This window comes from Bos mutus, chromosome 10, assembly GCF_027580195.1.
Source record: "Bos mutus isolate GX-2022 chromosome 10, NWIPB_WYAK_1.1, whole genome shotgun sequence".
In the NCBI taxonomy this organism is placed as follows: domain Eukaryota; kingdom Metazoa; phylum Chordata; class Mammalia; order Artiodactyla; family Bovidae; genus Bos; species Bos mutus.
This window is the reverse complement of record NC_091626.1, coordinates 19,578,426-19,602,032: the sequence shown is the minus strand read 5'-3', so window position 1 is coordinate 19,602,032 and position 23,607 is coordinate 19,578,426. Positions and strand designations below refer to the sequence as shown.

The window sequence follows — 23,607 nt, the reverse complement described above, 5'->3', positions numbered from 1 at the left end:
GGCCAGGATATATCAAGGATGGAGAATTCGGAAAAAGCAATCTGTATAGCAAGACATCCCTTTCATCCCAATAGCAATTTTTAAGATGACCTAAATTGAATTCCAAAGGCCAAGTGTCTCCCCCTCTGTTGGCTAACACAGGTTTCATTCAACATTCCATCACTCAGTGTTTATTAAGAACAGACCACACTTGAGAAGCCATGCCCACTGCATTTGTTTTCTCATATAGTCTTCAAAATAATTTAGGAGAGTCACATCATTTTTTTCCTCCTTTTTGGCCATGCCATGCAGCATGCAGGATCGTAATTCCCTGACCAGACACTGAACCTGTGCCCTCTGCCGTGGAAGTGCAGAGTCTTAAGCACTGAGCCACCAGGGAAGTCCCAGGTGGTACAGATCATTAAACCCATCTTACACACAAGGAAGACTGAGGAGTACAGGGCAGTAAATGACAGTCTTTCATTCCACAGCTTCTGTTTTCCGGTCTCACGCTCTATTGTTTATAGCAGGGGCTCCCAGACTTTTGGAATCCACAGACGAATAACATTTCAAAAATGATTCCGGGGAACAAACACAAAATCCTATGCCAACTTTTTATTTAGCCAAGGACATGAAAAATACCCTCTCTCAGCACTATGATTTCATAAAAGGGCATTTTAACACAGAAGATGCAACAAGGATATAACAGTAGGATAAAGACAGCTTTCTAAGAAAGGACGTTGGCAACCTTACCCTAAAAATCCTACATTGTTCTCTCTTTTTCTGGTTAAATTTCAAGCAGAACTGGCCAAAACCTTGGCATTACACAGTGTGGGAGCCACTGCCCTATCCCAGACTTGCCCCTTTAAGCAAGAGCAATGCCCTCAGACCGTGAGCAAATAAACTTCCGGAATTTTCCATTCCCCTCTGCCCATGCAGATTGCCACTGCTGTGGCAGTGATCTGAGATTGGTATGTAATAGTCAGCTACATCCCCACCCTATCACCAGCAGGTCTTCTGATATTCAGCATTCCCCCCAGGGAAGGAAGTCTATTCTCCCCAGCCCATGCTTTCTTGGACCCACATCTTTTCTGGATTTGCATTCCGGGAATACCCAGGCCCCCTGCAGCCTGGCAGGGTACACATCTGTTTCCCAGAGGTACTCAGTTCTCCACTGCAGCGGAGAGTCACAGATCTCCTCCTTATCTCAGTCCAGAGTAGGGCCTTCCCCTTGCTGGGGTCCCCAGATCTTGTGTATTATGTTACCAGATCAGTGCAGAGCAGATGTCAGGCTTTCTAGGCAGTGCTGGAAAGGAGAGTGTGTGAGACCTGAGTGAAGCAGGGGGGAGACTACAGACGTGGGGGCTCCATTCTTCACTTGCTCTCTGCTTTAGCCACACTAGACTCAGAACTGCCTCTCCCTCCTGTACCTGGGCCTGCCCCCACCCCATCTGTGTGAGTCACCTGGTCAGCAGAGAAGAGGCTGACCTGTAGAGCCCTAGGTGGGGCTCCAGTTCCATCATATTCTTGCTGTGGGATGTTTAGCAAGTCACTTAAGTCTCTGTGCTTTAGTTTTCTGGGTTGCAAATGGGAGTACGAATGTTAGGCTGAGCTTTGTGAAACTGGAAAGTTTTGACCATATTTGGCCCACAAAAATTTCATATGGTTTAATAAATGAAGTGTAAGCTGTAAAGCGCTGGATACATGGTCTCTCACCAAATCTGACACCTCCTCCAGGAAGTGCTCCCTAGCTACCCCCAAGCCTCAGTGAAGTACCCCTCCTCAAATCTCATTGGTCAAGGCATGATTTAGCACACACTTCTTTTCTGTCTTGCGTTTTCTCCTCTTTCTTGAACATGATTGTAGATTCTCCCCAACATTGAGCCCATCAAGGGCAAGACCTGGGTCTCCCCTCCTAATTCCCTCAGATTGCTGGCATGCCACAGCTATCCTCTATAACAGTTTTCACAGACAGGAGACCAGGCTTCACAAGGGTTTTCCATGAACCTGCTTTAATAAACAGTCATTTCTTCACCCAAGGGTGGTCCTGCTGCTAAGTCACTTCAGTCGTGTCCAACTCTGTGCAACCCCATAGACGGCAGCCCACCAGGCTCCCCGGTCCCTGGGATTCTCCAGGCAAGAACACTGGAGTGGGTTGCCATTTCCTTCTCCAATGCATGAAAGTGAAAAGTCGGACCATGTATCTGACTCTTAGCGACCCCATGAACTGCAGCCTACCAGGCTCCTCCATCCATGGGATTTTCCAGGCAAGAGTACTGGAGTGGGGTGCCATAGGGCAGTCCTAGATAGTCCTGAATGGGTGGTATTAATTAAATTGAGGGGAGGGGAGGTGCTAGATGGGGAGGAATTAAGGGGCCCTGACTCCTGGCCAGCCTGTGACACCAGTGTGCCAGGAAGCAGAACCCTGATTGAATCCACCATGTACTACACAGAGCCCCTTCAGTGACATTAACTAACTTCTAGGGTCCCTCACTCATGTATTGAGTTGATATTATGGATCTGTTCTCTGCCCCCTCCACCACCACCACCACTCTGAATTGGTGCTGAGTTCCCTGAGATGAGTCTGACCTGTCCTCCCCCTAGGGAGCTCAGTCCTGAAGGGGACACGGACTACACTGTGTAATCAATAGTCAGGCTGATGGGAGCTCCTGGGCCATGGGACCCCAAAGCAGGGACATGGCCAAGATTTGGGTGGTCAGGAAGGGGGTTCCTAGATGAGGAGATGTCCCTGCCATGGGTCACTGGGGAGCTGGTTTGGGTTGACTTCCTAAAGCTGGGGTAAGGCAGCCTAACTCCTGGCTGACACAGATACCCAAAGAAGTGAGTTAAATGGCACACCAGGGCAGGCAGGGCTCACCACTGGATAAAAACACTCCTCCTCAAGGAGACCCAAGGACATTCAGGGATTAGGCCTCCCAGCATCTGTGCAGAGAACTGTCAGCTCAGAACCGCTCAAAAGTAGAAATGCCAGCAAGCAGTGATGTCATCACCCTAGTCATTCCCTCTCCCCCTGGGAAGTCCTGTAGTCCAGTGGGTGGAGAGCAGAAAAGCTTCTGCAAGATTGCAGAAAATTTCTGCTCTGAATGGGGTGCGAGAGATGGTCACAAGTGGGCTAAGAATGAGAATTCAAAATTCTTTGAAGAAAACCTTGCTGTTATTCTTTAGAGAGGTGGCAGGGCTGGGGGACCTTTTTGTCTTCCCCCTGTCAGTGCTGAGAATCCACTTCAGCATTAACACGAACTCCAGCCTTCTCCAGCCAACCCCTTCCCATCTCATCTCTGAGCTAATCTGGCGCGTTGGCCCTGACAGGGTCTAAGTAACCCCTGGGCCATCTCGGCAGCCCCCAACCCCGGGGGGAGGGTCTGGCCAGCCCGGCTTGTGAGGATGGGGGTCAGGGTGTCTCTTAGAGTGCTGGAGAGGAGTACCGCTGTATCTCTGGCAGAGCTAGTGGGATTTGTCCATAAGCCCGGAGACTGCACGGAGAGAGATAAGCACCGAGAGACTGCACAGCTGGATCGCCTGCGGGCCTGGGGGTGGGGGTGGGGAGCGGACTCAAAGGGAGTGGGGGCTGTGCAGCTGCTCAGGGGTAGGGGGCCTGGGTGGAGAAGGAACTCCCCTAGCGTTGGGGTGCCACAATTTGCAGGAGAACCCAGGGAGAAGGAGGTCCACAGCTAGTCCCGGAATGCCAGGTCGCCCAGGAGAGCCCGCTTGCTGGCTCCCCGCTGCAGCCAGCTAGTCTCGGAACCCGCATCGGAAGCACCCCGGAGTGCGTGATCCGACCCCGCATCCGTGACTGCTGCAGGAGCATTTCCTCGAAGTCTTACCTCGAAGGGTTTGGGTCGCACCCGCGCGCCCTGTGCCTCCTGGAGTTTCCCCCACGCCCTCCTGGCCGGGTCGCCGCGAGGTTCCGCAGGGGAAAGACCAGCGGGGGATTCGCCCCCGCCCGTGTCACAGGAAAACCCCGGGAGCAGCCCCGACGCAGTGCATTTCCCGGAAACCCCCTCTCCAGGCGCGCTGCGGGAAGGCCCGGGACTCCGCAAACAGACGGCCCGCCTCCCCGGAGGAGGGTCGGAGACCCAGCCGAAAAGCATAACCGCGGGGGAGAGGCGAGCCCGGAGCTCAGAGAAGGAGAGACCGGGAAACCCGGCCCCACCCCCCTATCTTGGGGTGGGGAATTAGCAACCCAAGCCCGAGCCCTGGGCTTGGGCGCGCTCCCAGCCTTAGGCCAAGGAAAGATACTCGAGGGTTGAGGATTAAGGTCGTCTCTCACCTCAGCCCCTAAAGTCCGGCAAGGGTCCACCCTGCTCCCCCCGCCGGGCCCGCCTCCGCCCCCCTCCCGGCCCCTGGCCCGCGCGCCACTGCCCCTTTAAGAAGCCCAGGTAGGCAGGCCGGGCTGCGGGAGCCGCTCCTATGGCAACCCGCGAGCTGCGGCGGCTTCATGAATATTCCGGGGCGCGGGAGCCGAGGGCTGCCGGAGGGCGCTCCGGGGGAGGCGGCCGCTGATGTAAGCCCGGCGGGCCGCTGGGCTCCGCTTGGCTGCAGCGGGAGCCCCGGGACGTGCTGGCCGGGCTCGGCCAGAGGAAGCGAGGCGAGCTCGCGAGCAGCAGCTGGCCACAAAGCCCAGGCGGCAGAACAGACAGACAGCCCGCCTGCCCGCGGGACACACGCCCCAGAGGAGCGCTGGCCGTGCGCTCTGCGCTCCGGAGCGGTTTTCCGAGCGCCGCGGCTGCAGCGCCGTTTCAACCCGCGCCCATTGTTCCCCGCGGGGGCGGGGCGCCTGGAGCCCGGCCGCGCGCCGCGCCCCTGACCGCGGGAGTGAGGGAGGGAGGGAGAGCGGGGTCCCCGCGCTCAGCTGGACCTGGGAGGAGGCGCAGCGCGGAGAGCCCCGGGACCCGAAGCCGGACAGGGAGCCTCCCCGCTGCTCACAGCCTGCCTAGCATGGGCGCCTGAGGCGGCTGGCGCCGGCGGCGAAGGACGCGTCCCTGCGGGCGGACTGACCGGCGGGAGGAGCTGGAGCCGGTCCGCGGCACCGCACCCGCGCCCCTGCCCCCGGCCCGGTTCGCGCCCCGGCCCCTGGAGCCATGGACAAGCTGCCGCCGTCCATGCGCAAGCGACTCTACAGCCTTCCGCAGCAGGTGGGGGCCAAGGCGTGGATCATGGACGAGGAAGAGGACGCCGAGGAGGAGGGGGCTGGGGGCCGCCAGGACCCCAGCCGCAGGAGCATCCGGCTGCGGCCGCTGCCTTCGCCTTCACCCTCGGCTGCCGCGGGCGGCACGGAGCCCCGGGGCGCGGCCCACGGGGCGGCAGACGGCGAGGGGTCAGCCCGCAGCGCGGGCAAGTCCAGCACGAACGGCGACTGCAGGCGCTTCCGCGGGAGCCTGGCATCTCTCGGCAGCCGGGGCGGCGGCGGCGCGGGAGCGGGGGGCGGCAGCAGTCACGGGCACCTGCATGACTCCGCGGAGGAGCGGCGGCTCATCGCCGAGGGCGACGCGTCCCCCGGTGAGGACAGGACGCCCCCAGGCCTGGCGGCCGAACCCGAGCGCTCCGGCGCCTCGGCGCAACCTGCAGCCTCGCCGCCGCCGCCGCCGCCCCAGCAGCCGCCGCAGCCGGTCCCCGCCTCCTGCGAGCAGACCTCGGTGGACACCGCGATCAAAGTGGAGGGAGGCGCGGCCGCTGGAGACCAGATCCTCCCTGAGGCCGAGGTGCGCCTGGGCCAGGCCGGCTTTATGCAGCGCCAGTTCGGGGCCATGCTCCAGCCCGGGGTCAACAAATTCTCCCTGAGAATGTTCGGCAGCCAGAAGGCGGTAGAACGCGAGCAGGAGAGGGTTAAGTCGGCCGGGTTTTGGATTATCCACCCCTACAGCGACTTCAGGTAAGGGGCCCCGGCGACGGTCCGATGGGTTCTCTGAGCGGTCGCAGGCATGCTTGTCTTCTCGGCCCTGCCTCTCAGCCGGAGTTAACTTTCCTTCCTCGCGCTGGGAGCTTGGGGCGCCTCGAGGCTCCGAGACACCCCCAGACCTCCTCTTGCACCGCGCTGAGAACTTTCCTCTGTGCTCCAGCCTCCCAACCTCATCCTTTCCCGGTCTCGGCCGCATTAGAGGCAAGCTGAAAAGGTGTTCTGAGCCTGGCCTAGCCCTGCCCGCAGCCACGATGAGGCTCTGCCACCTTAAGCCCCACATCCCGCCTCCCTCTTCTGGGCTGCAGAGTCGGGGTGGACATCCCCAAGGCTGCTCCAGGTCTTTCAGCCTGCAGAGCAGGGCCCGGAAGACAGAGACTGACCTTTTGGCAGCTGGGCCAGCTCCTTGGGCGCTGACCCCAGGCATTATTATCTGCCTTCTGTTGTCCTGGGAAGCTGCAACTGGGGAGGAGCTCCAGGGAGACTGAGGTCACTGGGGCCTCAGGTCCAGGGTAAAAGCCTTCTGCACCCACCTTAGCCCTGGGCCCAGCCCCCCATGCCAAGTAGTGGGCCAGGAACAGGCACCCTGGGCAGCTGGCATCCAGATGAGCAGGGCAGCATGACCTTGCTTGTCGTGGTCAGTGAAGATGCCTGGTGCCCTGACTGATGAGCAGTTGCCCCGTGCCCCATTCTCACCCCAGTGGTCCAAGCACCAGCATCTGCTAGGTCTTTGATGGGTCAGCTATGGTTCCCCAAACGGTCTAACTACCAGTCAGGGAGAGGAACCCCGCCCCCTCCTCATCACCAGAGTAGATGCCACTCTGGGCCTGAGGGGGTACTGTGCAAAAAGAGAGATTGATGATTTTCTCTGAAGTTAGAATCAGCGATGCCCCTACCCTCATCAGGATGTTGGGGCCTCCCTGGGCTTTCCTGATGCACAGCATTGAAGTGAGTGTCGAAAACGTTCACTCTTTTGAGGTGGGTTTAATTCATTCTCTCCCTCTCTCCCTCTCTCCCTCTCCCTCCCTCTCTCCCTCTCTCCCTCTCTCCTCTCTCTCTCTCTCTCTCTCTCTCTTGGGGCCCTGCCCCCTATTTAGCTCTCTTCCCTGCCTTCCCTGCTCATCTGCCAATATAAATGAACATTTTGCCAACGCAGAGCCCTCTTTGCAAACTCCAGGGAAGCTAGGTTTGTAATGAGAGCAAAGCCGTTTTCCATCCAATGAGAGAGATTTCTTATGCTAGGAATGACCAGTCAGGCAACACTCAACGGCTTAAAATAGGTGGTGAATGGAGGGCCCCTACCTTTTCCTATTTTGAGGGATCGCTCTACCTAACTCTAATATCCAAGATTCCTGTTCCCAGAGGGCATGGGCATCCAGAGGACAGACTAAACAAACAGCTACAGTCCTCAATGAGCTGATGTGTGAGCTGATGGGAGACCCTCCCATGAGGAACTGTGGCTGCTTCCCTATACCAGTTTCCTAAAGTGTGGCCTCCCCTCAGTCAGTACTGGAGCCTGAGGATCCCAGCCTGAGCTAGGGGAGGTGTGGGAAGGTGCTGTTGTCTCCTGCATTCCCCCTTAAGGCGGGGCTTGGGGGGTGGTATCCTGGGCTCCTCCTGTCTCTGAACTCCCTGGTGGTGCTGGCAGGTAGGCCATGTCAATATCAACCTCCCTTCCCTTGCTTGGCTCCCTGCTGGCTTTGTTGTCTTAAAGCCTCTGTTCAGAGTTCTCACCACCAGCCTCATTGCCTGGGATGGGAGACTGCTAGGGACCAACCCCAGGTATGCCTAGCTTCTGCTTACAACAGGCATTAATGGAGCACCTTCTGGGAGCTGACTTTTACCCTCCCAGTTGCCCCTTACCCGGGATGCTGAAGGGGTGGGGCCGGGCTGACTGCATCTATCCAACCTCCCCTGCCTTCCTGATCGAACTCTGCCTATCTTGGCATGTCTGTCTGCAGTCCCCTTGCTGCAGAATCTCCTACTAACCACAGGCCACCTGGGACATGGCGGAGAAGAGGGTGGTAGGGATAGGGAGGTGTGGCTGCAATGGGATTGATAAATGGGCAACCAAAGAAGGGTCAGACTGGGCTTTGAATTTGGGTTTGTGCAACAAGCTACAGGAATTGGGAGCAGCAAGCATACACCTGTGTGTAGCCTGATGCTAGGTGCGGTGCAAGAGAAGAAATCCAAGAAAAACTATGTGTGTGTGTGTGTGGAAGGGTTGTGATCATGCCTCTAGACCAAAGCAGCTGGTCTCATCTTCACAAGGTCAAAGAGACAAGGACTATGGCCAAGTCTTCCAGGCTGAGAACACCCACCAACTCAACCCAGCCTCACTCACCACCCTGCCCCACCCGCCCCAGCCAACCCAGCACCCTAAGCCTCAGTCCCTTGAGTTTCAGCCACTGGCCTTGGGCCTCTATGTGGAGCCAATCCCCAGTGTCCAGCTCAGGCTTCACAAGAGCCTCTGTGAGCATTGTTCAGGCCCGTTGAGGATTGATCGATCATTTTGACGGGCAGGAAGCATTGATCCAACAGAATTGGTTTAATAAAGAATCTCCAGCAAACCACGATAGATTGAGTTTGTGGTTTGGAGTTCAGGGCTTGCTGTCACAGTCTGCTTCCGGCATCTCCTCTTCCTAGGGGAGAAAAGTTGGGTGCCTTTTCCAGGGGCTGGACTTGGCTACGCTCTGAAGGGCCTACGTAACTTGGGGCCTGGAGATAACAGGCTTTTCTTGGTTGCCTCTGCTTCTGCACATCACCCACTACATGCACACATACCGTGTCCTGGCTACCCGCATGACTCCTCCAGTCTCTACACGCTTGTCTCACTTCCTCTCCCCTTCTACTCCGCACTTGCCTTTTGAACCCATATTTAGGGTTTGGTAAGGGAAGAGACCAGAACATGCAGCCCCTCAGGACTTTGCTCCCCAGGCTCCTGCCCAAGGCTGGTTGGCCCTTGGGTCCTGGGTGGGTCCTTCCTTCCACATGAACCATGTCTTGGAAGCTGAGCTTGGTGGTGGGAAACTGGAACAAGTAAAAAATAGTATCTGTGTGATCTTGTTTTCCCAAGAGGAGAGGAAAGGAGTGGGGAGACAGCCCCCCTTGCCCCAGTGAAGATGTACCTGGTTTTGTTCCCAGAAACTAGTCAGGCTTTCAAGTGTCAGTCTCAGGGGGTTGTCCTGAGTATGTGACCTCTAGGTGTCTGAGCAGATATCTTGGGGCTGTGTGTGTGGCCTTGGGGACTGGAGGGAAGTCCCTATGTAGGACGTCAGTTCGAGGGCTACTCCTATGCCCCAGACTCCAGCTTGGCCTTGAGAGTGGAGACAGGCAGAAGCTTGACTCTTCTCATCCCCCTGCCCATTCCATCTCCTCGCCTAAGCTTTCTGAAGCTATAAAGAAAGGAAGGAAAGAGCAGGCTCTGGAGGGTCCTTCTGCCAGGGGCAGAAACAGCTGGGTCCAAAACCACATAAACTGGGCCAATGGCTGGTAGGTCCCCGGGTTGGCCTAAAACTGACTTTCTGTGCTGCTCGATGGCCCAGGAACTGCCACCGCCCACCTCATGTCACTTCCTAGCCTTGTCTGCTAGGGGCGCCTGCTTGGGATATGAGCCTTCCCTGCAGCTCAGTTTTCCCATCCAGAAAATTGGTGTCTGCCAAGCCAGACACCCATTGTCCAGCTGTGGTCACCCGGTGGAGGTAAGGTGAACTGTGAGAGAACAGAAATGTGGAAGTGACCCCCGCCACCCTGGCCACACTGCTTCCTTCCCTTAGATCTGAGCAGACCAGATGGGCCTCTGTCCTTGGTTCAGGCCAGTGGTTCTGGATCTGCATCAGAGAACTGAGAACCTGCTGGAAACTATAGAGTTTCTATCCAGAAAGACACACGTATCCAGACACACTTGATATGCACTCTCTGAATTTCTGGGGTCTGTGGACCCCTCCTAAGTTGAAAACCATCTAGGTTGTGAGCCTCACTCTGGGCCAGCCCCAAAGAGAGTCTTGGCCTGGGAGGGGCAGAGGCTGGCCTCCAAGAGCCTTCACTGGGGCCCTCTGTAACCTGAGGCTTGGGCTGCCCGTGGCCTGCAGCATGCAAATGAAAACGGGGCAGACGAGATGCTTTAGGAGGAAAGGTGCCCTGCTGGGGGACGAGTGATTTGTCTGCCTCCTCAGTGCTCTGCCTGTCTCTCTCCCTTTCACCATGGGAAGGGTTGTTCAGGTCAGTAGTGAGGAGGAAGCAGGCAGAAGCAGGATGCTGGGCCTGGGGCGTTCTGGGGCCTTCCTGGGGGGTCTTGTCCAGGACTGTGCTTCTGCTATCAGTGTGGAAAGCCAGGAAAGACACTGCAGGCTGCTGTGGCGCTAGGGGAGGGGGAAGGGCGTTGGTGCAGAGGGGAATTCCAAGGTGAGCTGCCTGGGTGGTGCTGTCAGCTGGCTCAGTGGGCAGCAGGATTCTCCAGTGACGAGGACGTGCTCCACCTGCTAAGACTCGGGCAGGTGGAGGATGTGCTGCAAAGGCCAGCATCCAGCGCAGGGCCAAGGTGCTCCCGGGATGTCGGGTGCACAGAAACCCAATGGGGCCGGGGGACCAGGACCCTCTGGGTTCTCCCCATTGCAAGGCTTCAATTCCCTGTCCAGCTGCTGCAAGATGAGGCCGGGGGCCTTTCTCCTGCCCGGCCCCGCCCCATTTGTTCCCTTGGCTGCTGTGAGCGCCAGGCTTTGGGGCAGTCAAGTGGGCTGTCTCACACAATGCTGGGCCCCCTGCCTTCCATGTGCCCTCCTCTCCCAGGCTGAGGGCCCTGGGGTCTCCTGGGATGCCTTCTCAGCCCAGTGTGGCCACCCTCATCCATCTCCCCCTCCTTGCCCATCACATGGCATTTGCATAGAGCTCTGTGTCGGTCACAGTGCAGCGCTTCTCATGCCATCCTGGCATCCTACTCACCAAGGGCCTGTTAAAATGCAAATTCTGACTCTTTAGGTCTGGGATGGGTCTGAGCTTCTGCATCCTGATAAGTGCGCAGGTGAACCGAGGCTGCTGGTACCCTGCCTAGAACCATGCTGAGAGTACTGAGGTTCAGAGCGTGTGTTCCACGCATAACCTGGGCTCCCTGACTGAGTTTCTTGAGACCAGAGACTCTCCTCCTCTTGGCCTCGAGGACACACAGCAGGGTGAGTTCTGTGAACTGAGTTGAGTGGCCCTCAGCCACAGAGGTCGGCACAGGCTTGGGGATGTCAGATCCACGGCCTCCCTCCCTTCCTGCATCACTGTCTGGACACTGCCGGCCCCGGATAGTGGCTGTTGGGATGGGGCGAGCAGGAGGAGGCCAGGTGGCCCGAGGGCCCTCATTAATCCGTCCTGTCCCACTGTTTTCACAGCTTCTTGCCCCTTCAAAGGGCCGGAGGGGTGGCCGGCTAGAGAAGGGGCGGGGAGTATGGTGACTGCTGTGTTGTAATGAGATTTCTGGGAAGGAACAGATGTTGTCAGTGAGGGAGTCCAGAGGTGCCAGGCAGGCGAGCTGGTGTGAGGGGAAGCTGATGGTGGCCGGCTGGGAGGAGGACAGACACATTCAGTGAGAGCAGTGGCCTTGGCACCTTCGGAGGGGGGGGTCTCAAGCTTAATGCCCCTTCCCCCACCCCAGACCATGCCTAGCGGCCCCACTGGGCTGGACTTGCCTGTCACTTCTCGCTGCCACTGCCCAGCCTGGTAAGCATCCATCTTCATCTAGATGACAGGGCTGACAAGTGTCATCGCAGCCTGAGTGGCCCTTGTGCCTGTCACAACACTGGCCACCGTGGGAGAATTCACCCACAGCAGAAGGTCTGGCCCCAGTCCCCCGGGGGACTTGTCATGTAACTGAGGAGGCAGCCGGCTCCAGCACACATACCCCTTGGCTCAAGGGCTCTCACAGAGCTGCTGCTGCCAGCTGCTAATTAATAGAAGGGCTACTGAGGCCGGCCAGGCGGTCCTGCTTGGGCCCAGGGGATGTTGAAGAATCCACATTTCCCAGCCAGAGCGGGCCACAGGGAGGCCAGGGGCACTGCCTTGGCTTCAGAGAGGATGTTCTCTGCCAGCCAGGCTTTACCAAGAAAGCATTGCCAGGGCCGTGGAAATCTGTGATCCTGGAGCCTAGGCGGCCACTCAGAGACACTCTGTATCATCATCACTTACCCAGAGCCGGGGCGAGAGTCTGCCCAGTGAGGTAGTGAGCTCCCTGTCACCGAGGCTGCTCAAAATGAGACAGCAGTACTTACACCAGAGGTTGCTAAGCAGCATCCTGTGGACCAAATACAGTGCCCAGATGTGTTCTGTTTGGCCAGCACAGCGTGTCATAACAAGTCTGAGACAATGTTTAAAACGGAAGGATGTCAGACAAAGATTTGGCTTCCCAGCTTCTCTTGAAAAATTGGAAACTGGCAATGCCGGCCCCACGTTCCCACCCCACGGCAGGGAACTGGCGCTCAGCAGAGGCCTTAACCTGGCTTTTGGTCTCCAGGTGCCCACAGTCCCCTCCGGTCCTGTGGTCTCTGGCCTGCACCCAGCCGTATCACTTGTGCGCGCTGCCTGACCCCACGGGCTTCTGAGTTTACAACTCTGGACTCCAACCAATAGAGACCGAAGGTGGGTGGACTCACAGACCAATAACCACCACTTACGAACCACAGCCACGTGCCAGACTGTGCTAGGAACTCCATTTCTCATGTTTCACTTATTCTTCACCGTGGCCCGAAAAATAGGTTCTATTGTCCGCAGCTTACAGATATGGGAACTGAGGCTCTGATGGGGGAAAAAAAAAAAGGATTTGCTTGAAATCACACAGCTCTGAAGCACCAGAATTTTTAATAGAATTTGAACCTGTTCTCTAGGACTCAAAACTTGTACTTGTCCCTTTTCTCTCTTCCTTCTTTTCTCTCTGTGTGTGTGTATGTTAGCTTTTAAAAGCTAAATTACAAAAGTAGTTCAAGAAAACATTCTCCTAAGGATGAAAACATGGCAGATAATACTGAGCACACATTATCTGTGTGGAGGAGCTCAGCTGGCATGGGAAATTGAACAGGCCTCAGAGTACCAGATCTGGACAGGGCTTAGCAAGCTCCTGGCCTAAAGTCTTTATGTTATAGGTAGGGAGCAGAGGACCAGAGACGGACAGTGACTGGCCCAAGGTCATAGAGTAAGTCCAAGTCAGAGATGAAACCATAACCCAAGAAGGGTTTTGGCTCAGAGGTCTTAGGGCTCCACAGCCTACCCCACCCCCAGCCAGAGAGGGGTCCAGGGAGGAGTTCTGAATGGTCTCATCACTGGGACGTTTTTTGTCTCCCCAGCCTCATGCCTGAATTTTGGACTGTTGAGTATGTTCAGGATCCATCTTAATTTAAGCTCATGCCTATCCTAATCCCCCACCCTGGGGCTGCTGCCCCTGGGGATCTGGACTGGGACACTTGCCCACCTGCTTCCCCTGCACAGCCTGACATGGAGACCTTTGGGATTTTGGAACTACATCTGGATGCCACTGATGTCTTTGGGGTTCAAAGGGGAAGGGGACAAGTAGCCAGTGGTGTCTGTGTCTTCTCCACCAGAGAAATATATGGTCACGGGGTCTGTGAAGAGTGGAGTCAGTCTGTGGCTTAAGGCTTAGTGTGCGACCAGGATCAGGGCTCAGCCTGGGACCAAGATAAGGCCTTGGTCTGAGGTGAGGAATTGGAGTCCTTGAACAGAGTCTTGGAGCCAACCTCAGTGCCTCCCTGAAACACTGGGGCTGGGGACAGGGTGGGCAGGTTGTCCATTCCATTCTCTGCCCTGCCAACCCCACCCCCAAAATCCCCCCTTCTTTTAAGCTCCCAGAGCTCCTACACCTCTTAGCATCTGAGCCAGCTGCCTGTGGTCTTCTCAGGGAGGTAAAGTACGAATTATAAATACTCAAAGGTTCTACCGCTGCCAAAGCCAGAGCCACCAAACCTCACACGTGCCCACTCCTGCCATGCTGTGGTCTCTCATTGTTTGGAACTGTATCTATCTTCCCAGCCAGGCAGCCAGCTAGTGGCTCCTGCAGAGTAGTGCTCAGGCTGGGCAGAGAGATGTGCTGGCTTGGTAGAGGCAGTCCCTATTTCCCACTGCATCCCCACCTCTGGGCTCCCACAAATAGCCGAGCAAGCCGCGGGACCTCCAGGTCTGCTCTCGGCAGCTGCGGGGGCCTGATAATTGGCTGATGATGATTTTGTGTCTGTCTAAGCATTTACCCGTGTGGGTGGATATGTTATGTCTGCACAAACGAGGTTTTCAGAAATTAATACATAACACAGGACTGGCTAATACCTTGTCTTCTGGGCTTGGAAAGGGGTGAATGAAGGGAGGTTGTGCCCACTGGGAGATCAGATGCTCCAGTCCAAGATTATTTTCACCCATCATGGAGAATGGGGATCTCTACCCGTCTGGCAAATAGGAGGGTAGTATTTCAGCTCCTCTTAGCTGAAATAACCCTGGTCGGCTTTGCAGGAGGGCAGATAAGAGATAGACCAATTTGGACTGATGGTCGGGGAAGGCTTCCTGGAGGAAGCAGAGCTGAGCTGGATCTGAAGGAGAGAGAGACCCATTATGCACACTTTCTTGGAGGCGAGTGCCTGGGACCTTGAGACGCCTGACTGGGTATTGTCAGACAAGGGGGCAGATTACTCCAAACCTGCCCTTTTGGACCTCCACTCGTGAAGCTTAGCCCTTGAGGACTCTGACCCCATGACCCCGGGTCTTGCCCCCCAATGCTGCCTGAGTATGTGTGTGTGTGCATTTGCAGGTAAGTTTGTCTGTGTCTCTCTGGCCTCTGACCCTGGGTCCTTGCAGCCCAGGCCAGCTCTCCCAGGCCTCAGTCCCAGCTGCACAGCCTCTGAGAAGACTGCTTTCTTCTGCCATCCTAGACCCGGAAGGCAGATGTTACCACTGTAATAATGTCACTGAGTGTGTGGCCTGGAGCCCAGAAGTAATTACCCTGCGGTTCCCCATCACAGGCTGGAGCAGCCCCTGTCAATGATTAACCTGAGTCCCCGGCCACTTGACGCCAAAGCCAGCCATGGGCTTCTCCTACCTACGATTTGTCAGAGGATACTAGGTGATATCCCCTTCCCCACGGACAGGAAAGACCCTCCCCCTCAAGCCCACAAGGCTCCTAAATGCCACTGGCAGCTTTTTGAAGAAATATGGTCCAGGAGGAGGGACTCTGCAGCTGTGGCCTGTCCTCATGTAACATCAGGGCCAGCCCAGCCCGGAACCCTGGGCCTCTCATCCCAAGCTTCTCCGGCTTGTAACTGTCCACCCTCCCACGCTGGGTTTGCCTTCCTGACCCTCATCCTGTTCTGCCGGGTGACCTCAGCAAAGTCCTTTCCTCTCTCAGAGTCCAGCGTCATAGCTCAGTCTGAGGCTGAGAAGGGAGCAGAGCTAATTGGCCAAATAGGTATTGAACCCGTAATCCTGACCCCATTAGTGCAAATTGAGCCGGCAAAGCAGGGACCGTGCTGCTGACAAGTAGAGCTGATGAGAATCTCCTGCCCTGTTTCCTGAGACTCTGAGAGGCCCATCCAGGCGTGATCTTGGATTTACATGGCCCCTGTGCTCCCGGAGTGTGTGTGGGGTTCCTCTTTCTGTGGCGTCTCCACCAGCCCCTATCCTGGGGATCAGGGCCGGGGCTCCCTAGCACATTGTTCGGTTATGCTGTGTCTGTTGCCTTCCACCCCCCCAGCCATTAGATCACAGCCCCTGTGGGGGTGGATATCAGGCTTTTCTCTGCGCAGAGGCCCCCACCCACCCCTTCCTCCCAGTCACCTCTTCTCTGGGGTCGGGGCTGCTGTCTCCTCCTGGAACTTTCAACATGGTCTCAGTTTAGATAGGAGGATCCACGGAGACCAGGTCACATGGACAGCTAAGGCTGGAAGAGTCCTGCAGGGCAGAGCAGTAGGACCATTGGCTTTGGAATTGGCAGGGGAAGGAAATGCGACAATGTCCATCCTGTCCCAGAGGCTCTGGGGAGTCATCTTCCTGCCATGTTGCTCCAGGGCTTCTGTGGACAGAACCGAGGGGGCCAGCTGGAAGAAGAGGCCAGGTGAGACCAGGCTGTGCCCCATGTAGCTGGGTGGGCTGAGCCATGCCCTTACCACCTTGGCTTTGCTCTCCTCATCTGAAAATGGAGCTGGAGAGGGGTTGGGTTTTAGCATGACCCCCAATCTGAAACTGGTGGTTGAAGAGTCACCTGGGAGCTCTCTGCAATTATGGATGCCTGGGTCTCCATGCATGAGGCCTGGGCAGGTAGAAGTTTGGGAAGCACCCAAGTGAGCTGGGCACCCCGAGTGCCCTTTCTGCGCTAACCGTCTGCCAGTCTCCCACTGCAGTGTGTTCACCACAGCCCTCCAGTGCTTCCCAGAACCTGGTAGTGAATACCGCCAAGCCATTCATGACGTTCTACTCCCCAGGGAGTCATTCCCTTTCCTTCCTCACGGCAGGAGCAAAGAGAATCATAAAACTCTGGGCCTATTGGGACCCCAGGGAACATGGCCCTTGCTCTGTGTCCTTGTCAAACTGTGTTTTCCTGGAGGGAAGGCAGAGTCCCATCCAACTCATGTCCCCAGAGCCCAGGCACTCCCGGGAGAACCCCATCCTAACAAGAAGAGGGGTCCGTAGAGAGAGTCAACGTTTAGCCACGGCCCTCCCCCCATCCCCGCCGGTGCCCTTATTCACCGTGTCTGCCACCTGCTTGGCCTCAGGAAGTTCTGCTCTGAGTGCATCCCATCTCCTCCTTGATGAGGTGTGCCTTCCTGCAGAAGCCGGTGAGCCCTCCTACCTGATCTCCCTTGAGCTTGTGCTCACGTGTGACTCCACAGCAATATTCTATTTTTACTTCATTCTCCTAAGTGGGAAGAGCTGTGCTGGGGCCTTTTTTGTTTCTTGTAAGCCAGCTGAAGAAGTTCTCCATTGCTGGCCCCCTCTACAATTTCCCCCAAATGGTCTTAGTGACGCTCAGAGAGGTTGGACCACTAGCCTTAAGGAACACAGCATCCTGGCAGTTCAGGGCCATTGTAGAGTAGGTGACCCCTGCTGTATAGTTTGGTGTGTGTATGTGTGTGTGTGTGCACGCGTGCACGTGCATGCTTTTATGCTACTGTGTGTCTGATGAGTGCACAGATTTAGAGTCTCCAGTACAGGGCTGGGGCCTTCAGAGAAGCAACGGGTTGATGTCTTGGGTGCTCCTTATGGCCAGGGCTGGGCTTGGCTGTGCCGTTGAGAAGGTGCAATAACAATTCTTTCCCCGAGGAACTCTTTCCTCTGCACCTTCATGGCTCCCCATGTCCCCAGAAGAGTCCTGACTACTCAGTCTGACATTCAGTATGCCCCCATCCTTTCTTTGGGTCAGGATTGAGTTCAGGGAGGGAGTGTCATGGATTTCTGAGATGGGTGCTTTTCTCTCAGCAAGCTTTCCCCCTGGCCAGCTGCCCTTGGCTAGCCTCTGCACTGCAGAGATCCATGGAATCAGCATGTCTTTAGAGAGTGTCTGGCTCCATCCTCTCATTGTACCACTGTGGACACTGAGGCAGGGATCGTGGGAGGCAGGGACTCCTTCAAGGGCACACAGCAAGTAAGAGACTGAAATGGGTAGAACCCAAGACTCTTGGCCCCTGGTCTAGCTTCCTTCTGCTGGATAGCACACACCTCCTTCTTGCAACCACAAGGCCAGCCTTCCTGACCAGTGGGCACTCTCAGGTCCCATCCATTTTGGGGCTTTTGTGCCCAACAAGCCACGCTGCTCCCCCCTAGACTGAGGGCTTCTCGAAGAGGGACTGAAACCGCTAGGTGGCATTCTGGGGGGCCCTGAGGAGCTCCAGTCCTTTATGTCTCAGCTCAGAAAGATTTCAGCAAGAGGCAAGTGATAGATAAGAAGTGATTTATTAGAATAGGATGCTTGTGAGGCTTACAAGTGGGTGGGTGAGAGGGTACCATGCCAAGAACTTAGTGGGCTACAGTTTTATAATCAAAGGAGACTAAAACCACCTTATTCCTCATTCTTGAGTAGACATCACACTTCCATCATCAGTTCCTCCTCTCTGTTGTGTGGGGGAATTTTCTTGTCCCTATATGGTCAAGCCAGGACTGTCATGGCACTATGGAAAAATTATCTCAGGTCTCAGTACAGTGAGGGTCTTACACTTTGAAATGTTCCCTTTCCACACACCTCTGGATCCCCTTAGTCCTGAGGCCAGGACCTGCATCTGAGTGGTTGTAAGAATAATAATGATGATGGTAACAGCCAGCATGTGCTGATTACTTGCACTGTGTAGTACATTATTAATGTTATCTCATTGAATCATCTTGGAATCCTGTGAGATGGGATTAAAGGTCTCATTTTGTACATAAGAAAACAGACTCAGAGAGGTTGAGGGATTTGTCCAAGGCCACACCGCCAGGTATCCGGACACTAGAGAGCGTCTCTGCTGCACTGTCTGCTGTGACCTAGCTGCTCCACGTGTGGCCCCTGGACCAGTGGCCTCAACATTGCCTGGGATCCTGTAAGCAATACAGGTGTCGGCCCTCACCCCACACCCAGTGAATCCGAATCTGCATCTTGGTAAGATTCCCCAGGTAATTTAGGCACTGTGCAGTGTGATTAAAAGATCACAGAAGGGGAAGGGAAGGTTCTAGCAGTTTCAGCCCTCACACAGCTCACCTTCTCCTTGGGGAATGGCTGCAACTAGCCCTCATTGTTTGCTGAGGGACTAGGAACTCAGCCCAAGACTGAGAGGGACCAGGTAAGAGTTACCAGGGAAGAGGCAGGGGTAAAATGTCATTTTGTCTGGGTCTTCAAAAAAACAGAAACAAAGCCAAATTATGTTCTTCAGGTAATAGCGCATCCTCACAGGAAAGCGAGTTCCCAAAAACACTCCAGAATCTGGATAACCCACCATAAGCCCAGCGTTAGCTGGATGCCCTTGTCTGAATCGCACTGGTTGGGAGGCAGCCTCAGGCGGCCGAGGGAGCAGCTACCTGGGAGCCCTGTGATTCTGAGTCAGAGAGTTTGAGGTGGGTTAAAAATAGAGCCCTAGTGGCCAGGCGGGGGTGGAAGACAGCAATTCATCTGCTGTAGGGGAAGACCCCAGGCTGGGTCAGGGGACGGTGGACCAGAGGAGGGGGGTTGGGGAGGCGTTTATTCCTCTCAGAGGCCGGAGTTGAGGGCGGTGGGAGGCAGAGCTTTCCAGTGTGAGAGGGGCGGCGAGGCAAAAAAATACCCGACTCCTGCGCCGCGTCCCCCTCGGGTGGGTGGAGCGTGGTGAGGGGGGCTGGGCCGCAGCTCTGCCTCGGAGAGCCTGCGATGGGGAGGGGCTGGTCCCTGCTTCCCAACAGTTGTTATTGGTTGTGGGAGAGGGAAGGCAGGGAAGGTGTCCCACGTGTGTGCGTTCCCGCGCGGGGCGTGCGTACGTGTGTGTATGTGTGAGTTGTGGGCAGGCACGTGGTCTCCTTTGCCGGTTACACCTGCCCTTCAAACGGCCTCCCTCTGTCTCCTCATCCTTAACCGCCTCCAGAAAATCTGCTCCTCCTGCCGTTGCGTTAAGACAACACCTTTGTCTCAGCGCCTAGGAGTTCCCCGCGGACCCGTGTGTCTCACATCAGCGGACTCTTCACCACATGGGTCACTGGTCCGTGATTAATTTTTTTTTGGATTATTTTTCTGATTAAAAGGTAATATTTGCCCATTATGGGGAATTTAGAAAATAAAGAAAGCTATAATATAGAAAACAAAAATCACCCATAATCCACTACTTAGAAATAGCCATGTGACTTCATTTTTAAAATTTTTGACAGTCACCCCCTCTCCCCACCGCAACAGTGTTTAATACACGCATTTATTGAACAATAAGACAATTTTACTGAGACCTCACTCCCCCCATCCTTCTCCTTCTGGGTGCCGCTATTGTGTCTACATCTGGGAAAAGGAAGAGGTGTCATTTCTGCTCTTGGTTAGCACACAGCAGGTGTGGGGAGACGAGACTAATCCTGGGTCTTCAAAGCGGGGGCGACGTAGGGGAATTCAAGGGAAGAAATGGAGCTGCCTCTTCTGTGCACCCCCCCCCCCACCTTCTGGATCTCTGTGCAAGCCTATCAGGTAGATGGGAGAATCTGCCAAGTCCCCACCAAGGGGGCGTGCCTGAAAGGAGGGGGCGTGTCTGTAATGAAGGGGCGTGCCTGAAAGGAGGGGGCTTGGTGTGTTCTGCCTTGCCAGGCTTGTGCTGGTCAGGATGGAAACACAGTCGTGGCCTTGGTTGACATCTTTAGCCTCAGTCACCCCCCACCAGCCCCTGTCATCCCTGTGTTAGAACCCCGACCCCACATTCTCCTGGCCCCTCTCTTGTTCATCTACCTTCCCCACCCCAGCTCCCACTCCTCCTCCGTTACTTTTCTGCCATCATCTTCACTAGGTGGGAGCCGTTTGCTAGTGGATGTTGTTGGGAGTTTTCGGGTCTTGGCGCGGGGGGCGGGAGGGAGGCAGCGGTTTGCATGGGATAAGTTCTCCCTGCTCTTGGAGGAGGCCTGTGAAGGCTTCGTGGGAAGGAGTCAGGGTCTCAGAGGGCTGCCCATTTTGTGTAGCTTCTGCCGGACCTCCTGCCACTCAGTCTCTGGCTCCCAAGGGACTCATTCAGTCATTCATTTATTCACTCATCCACCCATTCCCAGGCTTTTTTTTGGACCTACCTCATAAAAGGAACTGCACTAAGTTCAGAGAGTCAAGTGACTACAATTACATCCTAGTGTGATAAACTGCTCAGTTCAGTTCAGTCCTTCAGTGGTGTCCAACTCTGTGACCCCATGGACTGCAGCACGCCAGGCTTCCCTGTCCATCACCAACTCTCAGAGCTTGCTCAAACTCATGTTCATCAAGTCGGTGATGCCATCCAACCATCTCATTCTCTGTCATCCCCTTCTCCTCCTGCCTTCAATCTTTCCAAGGGGTACCTCGCCAGATTTCCTGGGAGACAAAGAAGACCTCCCAGGAAAAATGACAGCTCCTCTGAACCAAGTGGCCTGGAGTGGGCAAGGCTAGGGAGGGTATCTCCAGGCAGAGGACAATATGTAGGAAAGCCTAGAGGAGAAGAAAAGTCCTGGGTGCCTGGGACACGGAAAGCTGCTGAGTGTGTCTGGAGCAGAACACCCAGGACAGGGCTAGAGGAGGCTGAGTCAGATCAGGAAGTGCCCCCAAATGACAGCAAGGAGCTTAGATTTTAGCTGGGCGCCTGGAAGGACTTTGGGTTTGGCAAAGCATGGAGAGGATGCAGACCCTGAGGTCTGTGGGGTCCTGGGAAAGGCAGGAGCCCAGGTAAGAAGATGCTGAAGTGGGCCAGGTGGTGGGTTGATGAGCCGTGCTGGATCCCACATGATTGAGTGTTGGAAGGTAAGCAAGATGGGAGAGTCGAGGATAATTCCCAGGTTTCCAGGCTAAGTGTCTGGGTGAATGGTAGTATCACATGCTGGGAGCACAGGTTTGTGCAGGGAGCTGCTAAGTTATATCTGGCTCTGTCAAGAATGAAGTTCCCATTGGACATCCAGGTGTAGGTGTGTAGTCAGCAAGAGAGCACATGGCTGTGGGCTCAGGACAGAGAGGTATGGTTTGGAAGCCAGCCGAATAATTTTGAGACCTTGGGAGTTGGTGAGGTCACCCCAGGAGAGTGTAAAGAGGGAGAGGAGGTGGGGGCCCCAAGAAACAAAAACATTTAAAGGTCACGGAGGGATAGAGGAGCTCCTGCAATGGGAGGGAAAGGAGAACCAGAGAGAACAGAGAAGAGCCAGTGGAGCAGAGTGTCTCAGCGGAAATGGTGCACAGTGTCAGATGATACAGAGGGTCAAGATGGAATGGACCGGAAATTGTAGGATTTGGCAGCAGGATGTGTGCCTCGGCAGTGTTGCTGCAGGATTGAGAGGCATGCTGGGGAAATGGACGTGGAAGTGAGAGAGTGGGGACGGCCACACGTCTTTCAGGAAGCTTGGTTCTGAGGGGAGAAAAGATAAGATAGTGGGGGTTCGGGAGTGATTTTATTAAGTGCGAGATCTTAAAAGCTGATCAGAAGGGCCTGAAGATATGGGCGAGAGAGGGGATAACCTGTTAATGTTCCTGGGGAGGAAAAAGGGAACAGTGTTGAGAGAGCAGATAGTAGAGTCATCAACTGATTCCTTGTGACTGGGGGGTGGAGGGGGAAAGCGGGGAGGGAGAGAGACAAGCAAGGGAGTAGTCAGATGGCAGGAAAAGAAGGGGGCATTTTGCAGGCTTCTGTTTCCTCTGTGAAGAAGTGCTGTTATCTGCTGGGAGGGAGGGGGAAAGTGGTGGTTTCAGAGCTTTGAGGAGAGAGGAGATAATTTGGAAAGGCCGCTGTGGAAAATGGGTGGGAAAGGCTGTTAGGGTCTCCTGGAGGATAGGCTGGCAGAGGTGAGGACCCTGCTGAGTACAGAAACACTGATGAGGAAATAGAGACACAAGGAGCTAAGGCACTTGGTATTTAGTAGGACTGGTCTGAGGTTGTGAGGTTTTCTGTACAGCCCACCCCCCTCCATGGAAACAGGGGAAGAGCTGATGATGGCTCTGAGTTACAGTTATGATCTAGTGAAGTCGGGGCCAGAGGACGGGGCAAGAGAGGTTGATGAGCAGAACCACTATGTGTGGGGGGAATGGGAGGAGGCAGGAGGGTTCTCACAGGATAATTAGAGGGCCAGTGACTGCAGGCTCCTGGGACACCAAAGAACAGACTTAGCATGATTGGATAAGAGAACTAGCAGAAAAGGAGGTTAGGGTGGGAGAGAGCACTGCTTATCTGAGATTAAAGATGGACCAACTGCAGACAGTGACCCAGTCCAGGATGTGCTGTTGGAAGGGACTGGAGCGAAGACTTTAGAGGCAGGACTTCAAGCCAGTGGGAGGCTGGGTGTTATTGCTGGTTGATGAGGGGGAGTAGAAGTCACCCAGGATGAAGGCAGGATTCGCAATGGAATAGAAGATTGTGAACCAGGTGCAAGCCTCACCACGGTCCCCAAGAGTGGCGAGTGGATGCTGTAAAGAAGGCCAGCAAATGACAGGATGCTCAAGAGATCTTGTAGACATTCCTACCACAGGCAGGAAGAGGCATTAGCATGGACAAAGCTGCTCACTCCACCCTAACCTTGAGGTCTGTGGGGTTTGGGAGAGTGATGTCCTTAGGACACAACTAAAGTTCAGGTAAGGGAAAAAGCAGGTGGGTTAGAGGGTGAAGAAGTTGAGAGTGAAGGTACTGTGGAAGAGAGCACAGGGGACAGGTTTGGGAGGGAGAGAGGGAATAGGAGGAGGCACAGAATTTAGGAAAGGGAAAATACTATCGACTGGGTTTATATTTGTATAGAGCGATAAGAAGTGGGACTCTGGAGTCAAGCTATTTGGGTGTGAAATCCCGATCTACCATATACAGCAAATTTCCCAACTTCTTGAGCCTCACTTATCTCAACTGTAAAATGGGCGTATTCATAGTATCTACTTCATAGGATTAGATGAGATAGTCTATATAAGGGTCTCAGATGAGTACCTGGCAAACAGTAAGTTGTTGATGGCTGTCCTGAATTCTCATCAGCTTCATGGTCAGCTTGTGCAGTTATCTGTGCTGGGCCTAGAATGGAGGGGGAAGCTCTTAGCTCCCATCTAGTTCTCAGACATGAAGATGCCTGGCTTC

The 23,607-nt window shown here is 55.2% G+C and overlaps 1 protein-coding gene across 1 annotated transcript in view; it reads left to right on the top strand.

The window, feature by feature from the left end:
* Positions 1-5,081: 5,081 nt before the first annotated feature.
* The window catches only part of HCN4 (hyperpolarization activated cyclic nucleotide gated potassium channel 4), a 41,816-nt gene continuing 23,290 nt past the window's right edge, over positions 5,082-23,607 (top strand). The window contains 1 exon segment of the mRNA XM_070378502.1: positions 5,082-5,872. Within this exon segment, the coding sequence (XP_070234603.1) occupies positions 5,082-5,872 (791 nt within the window).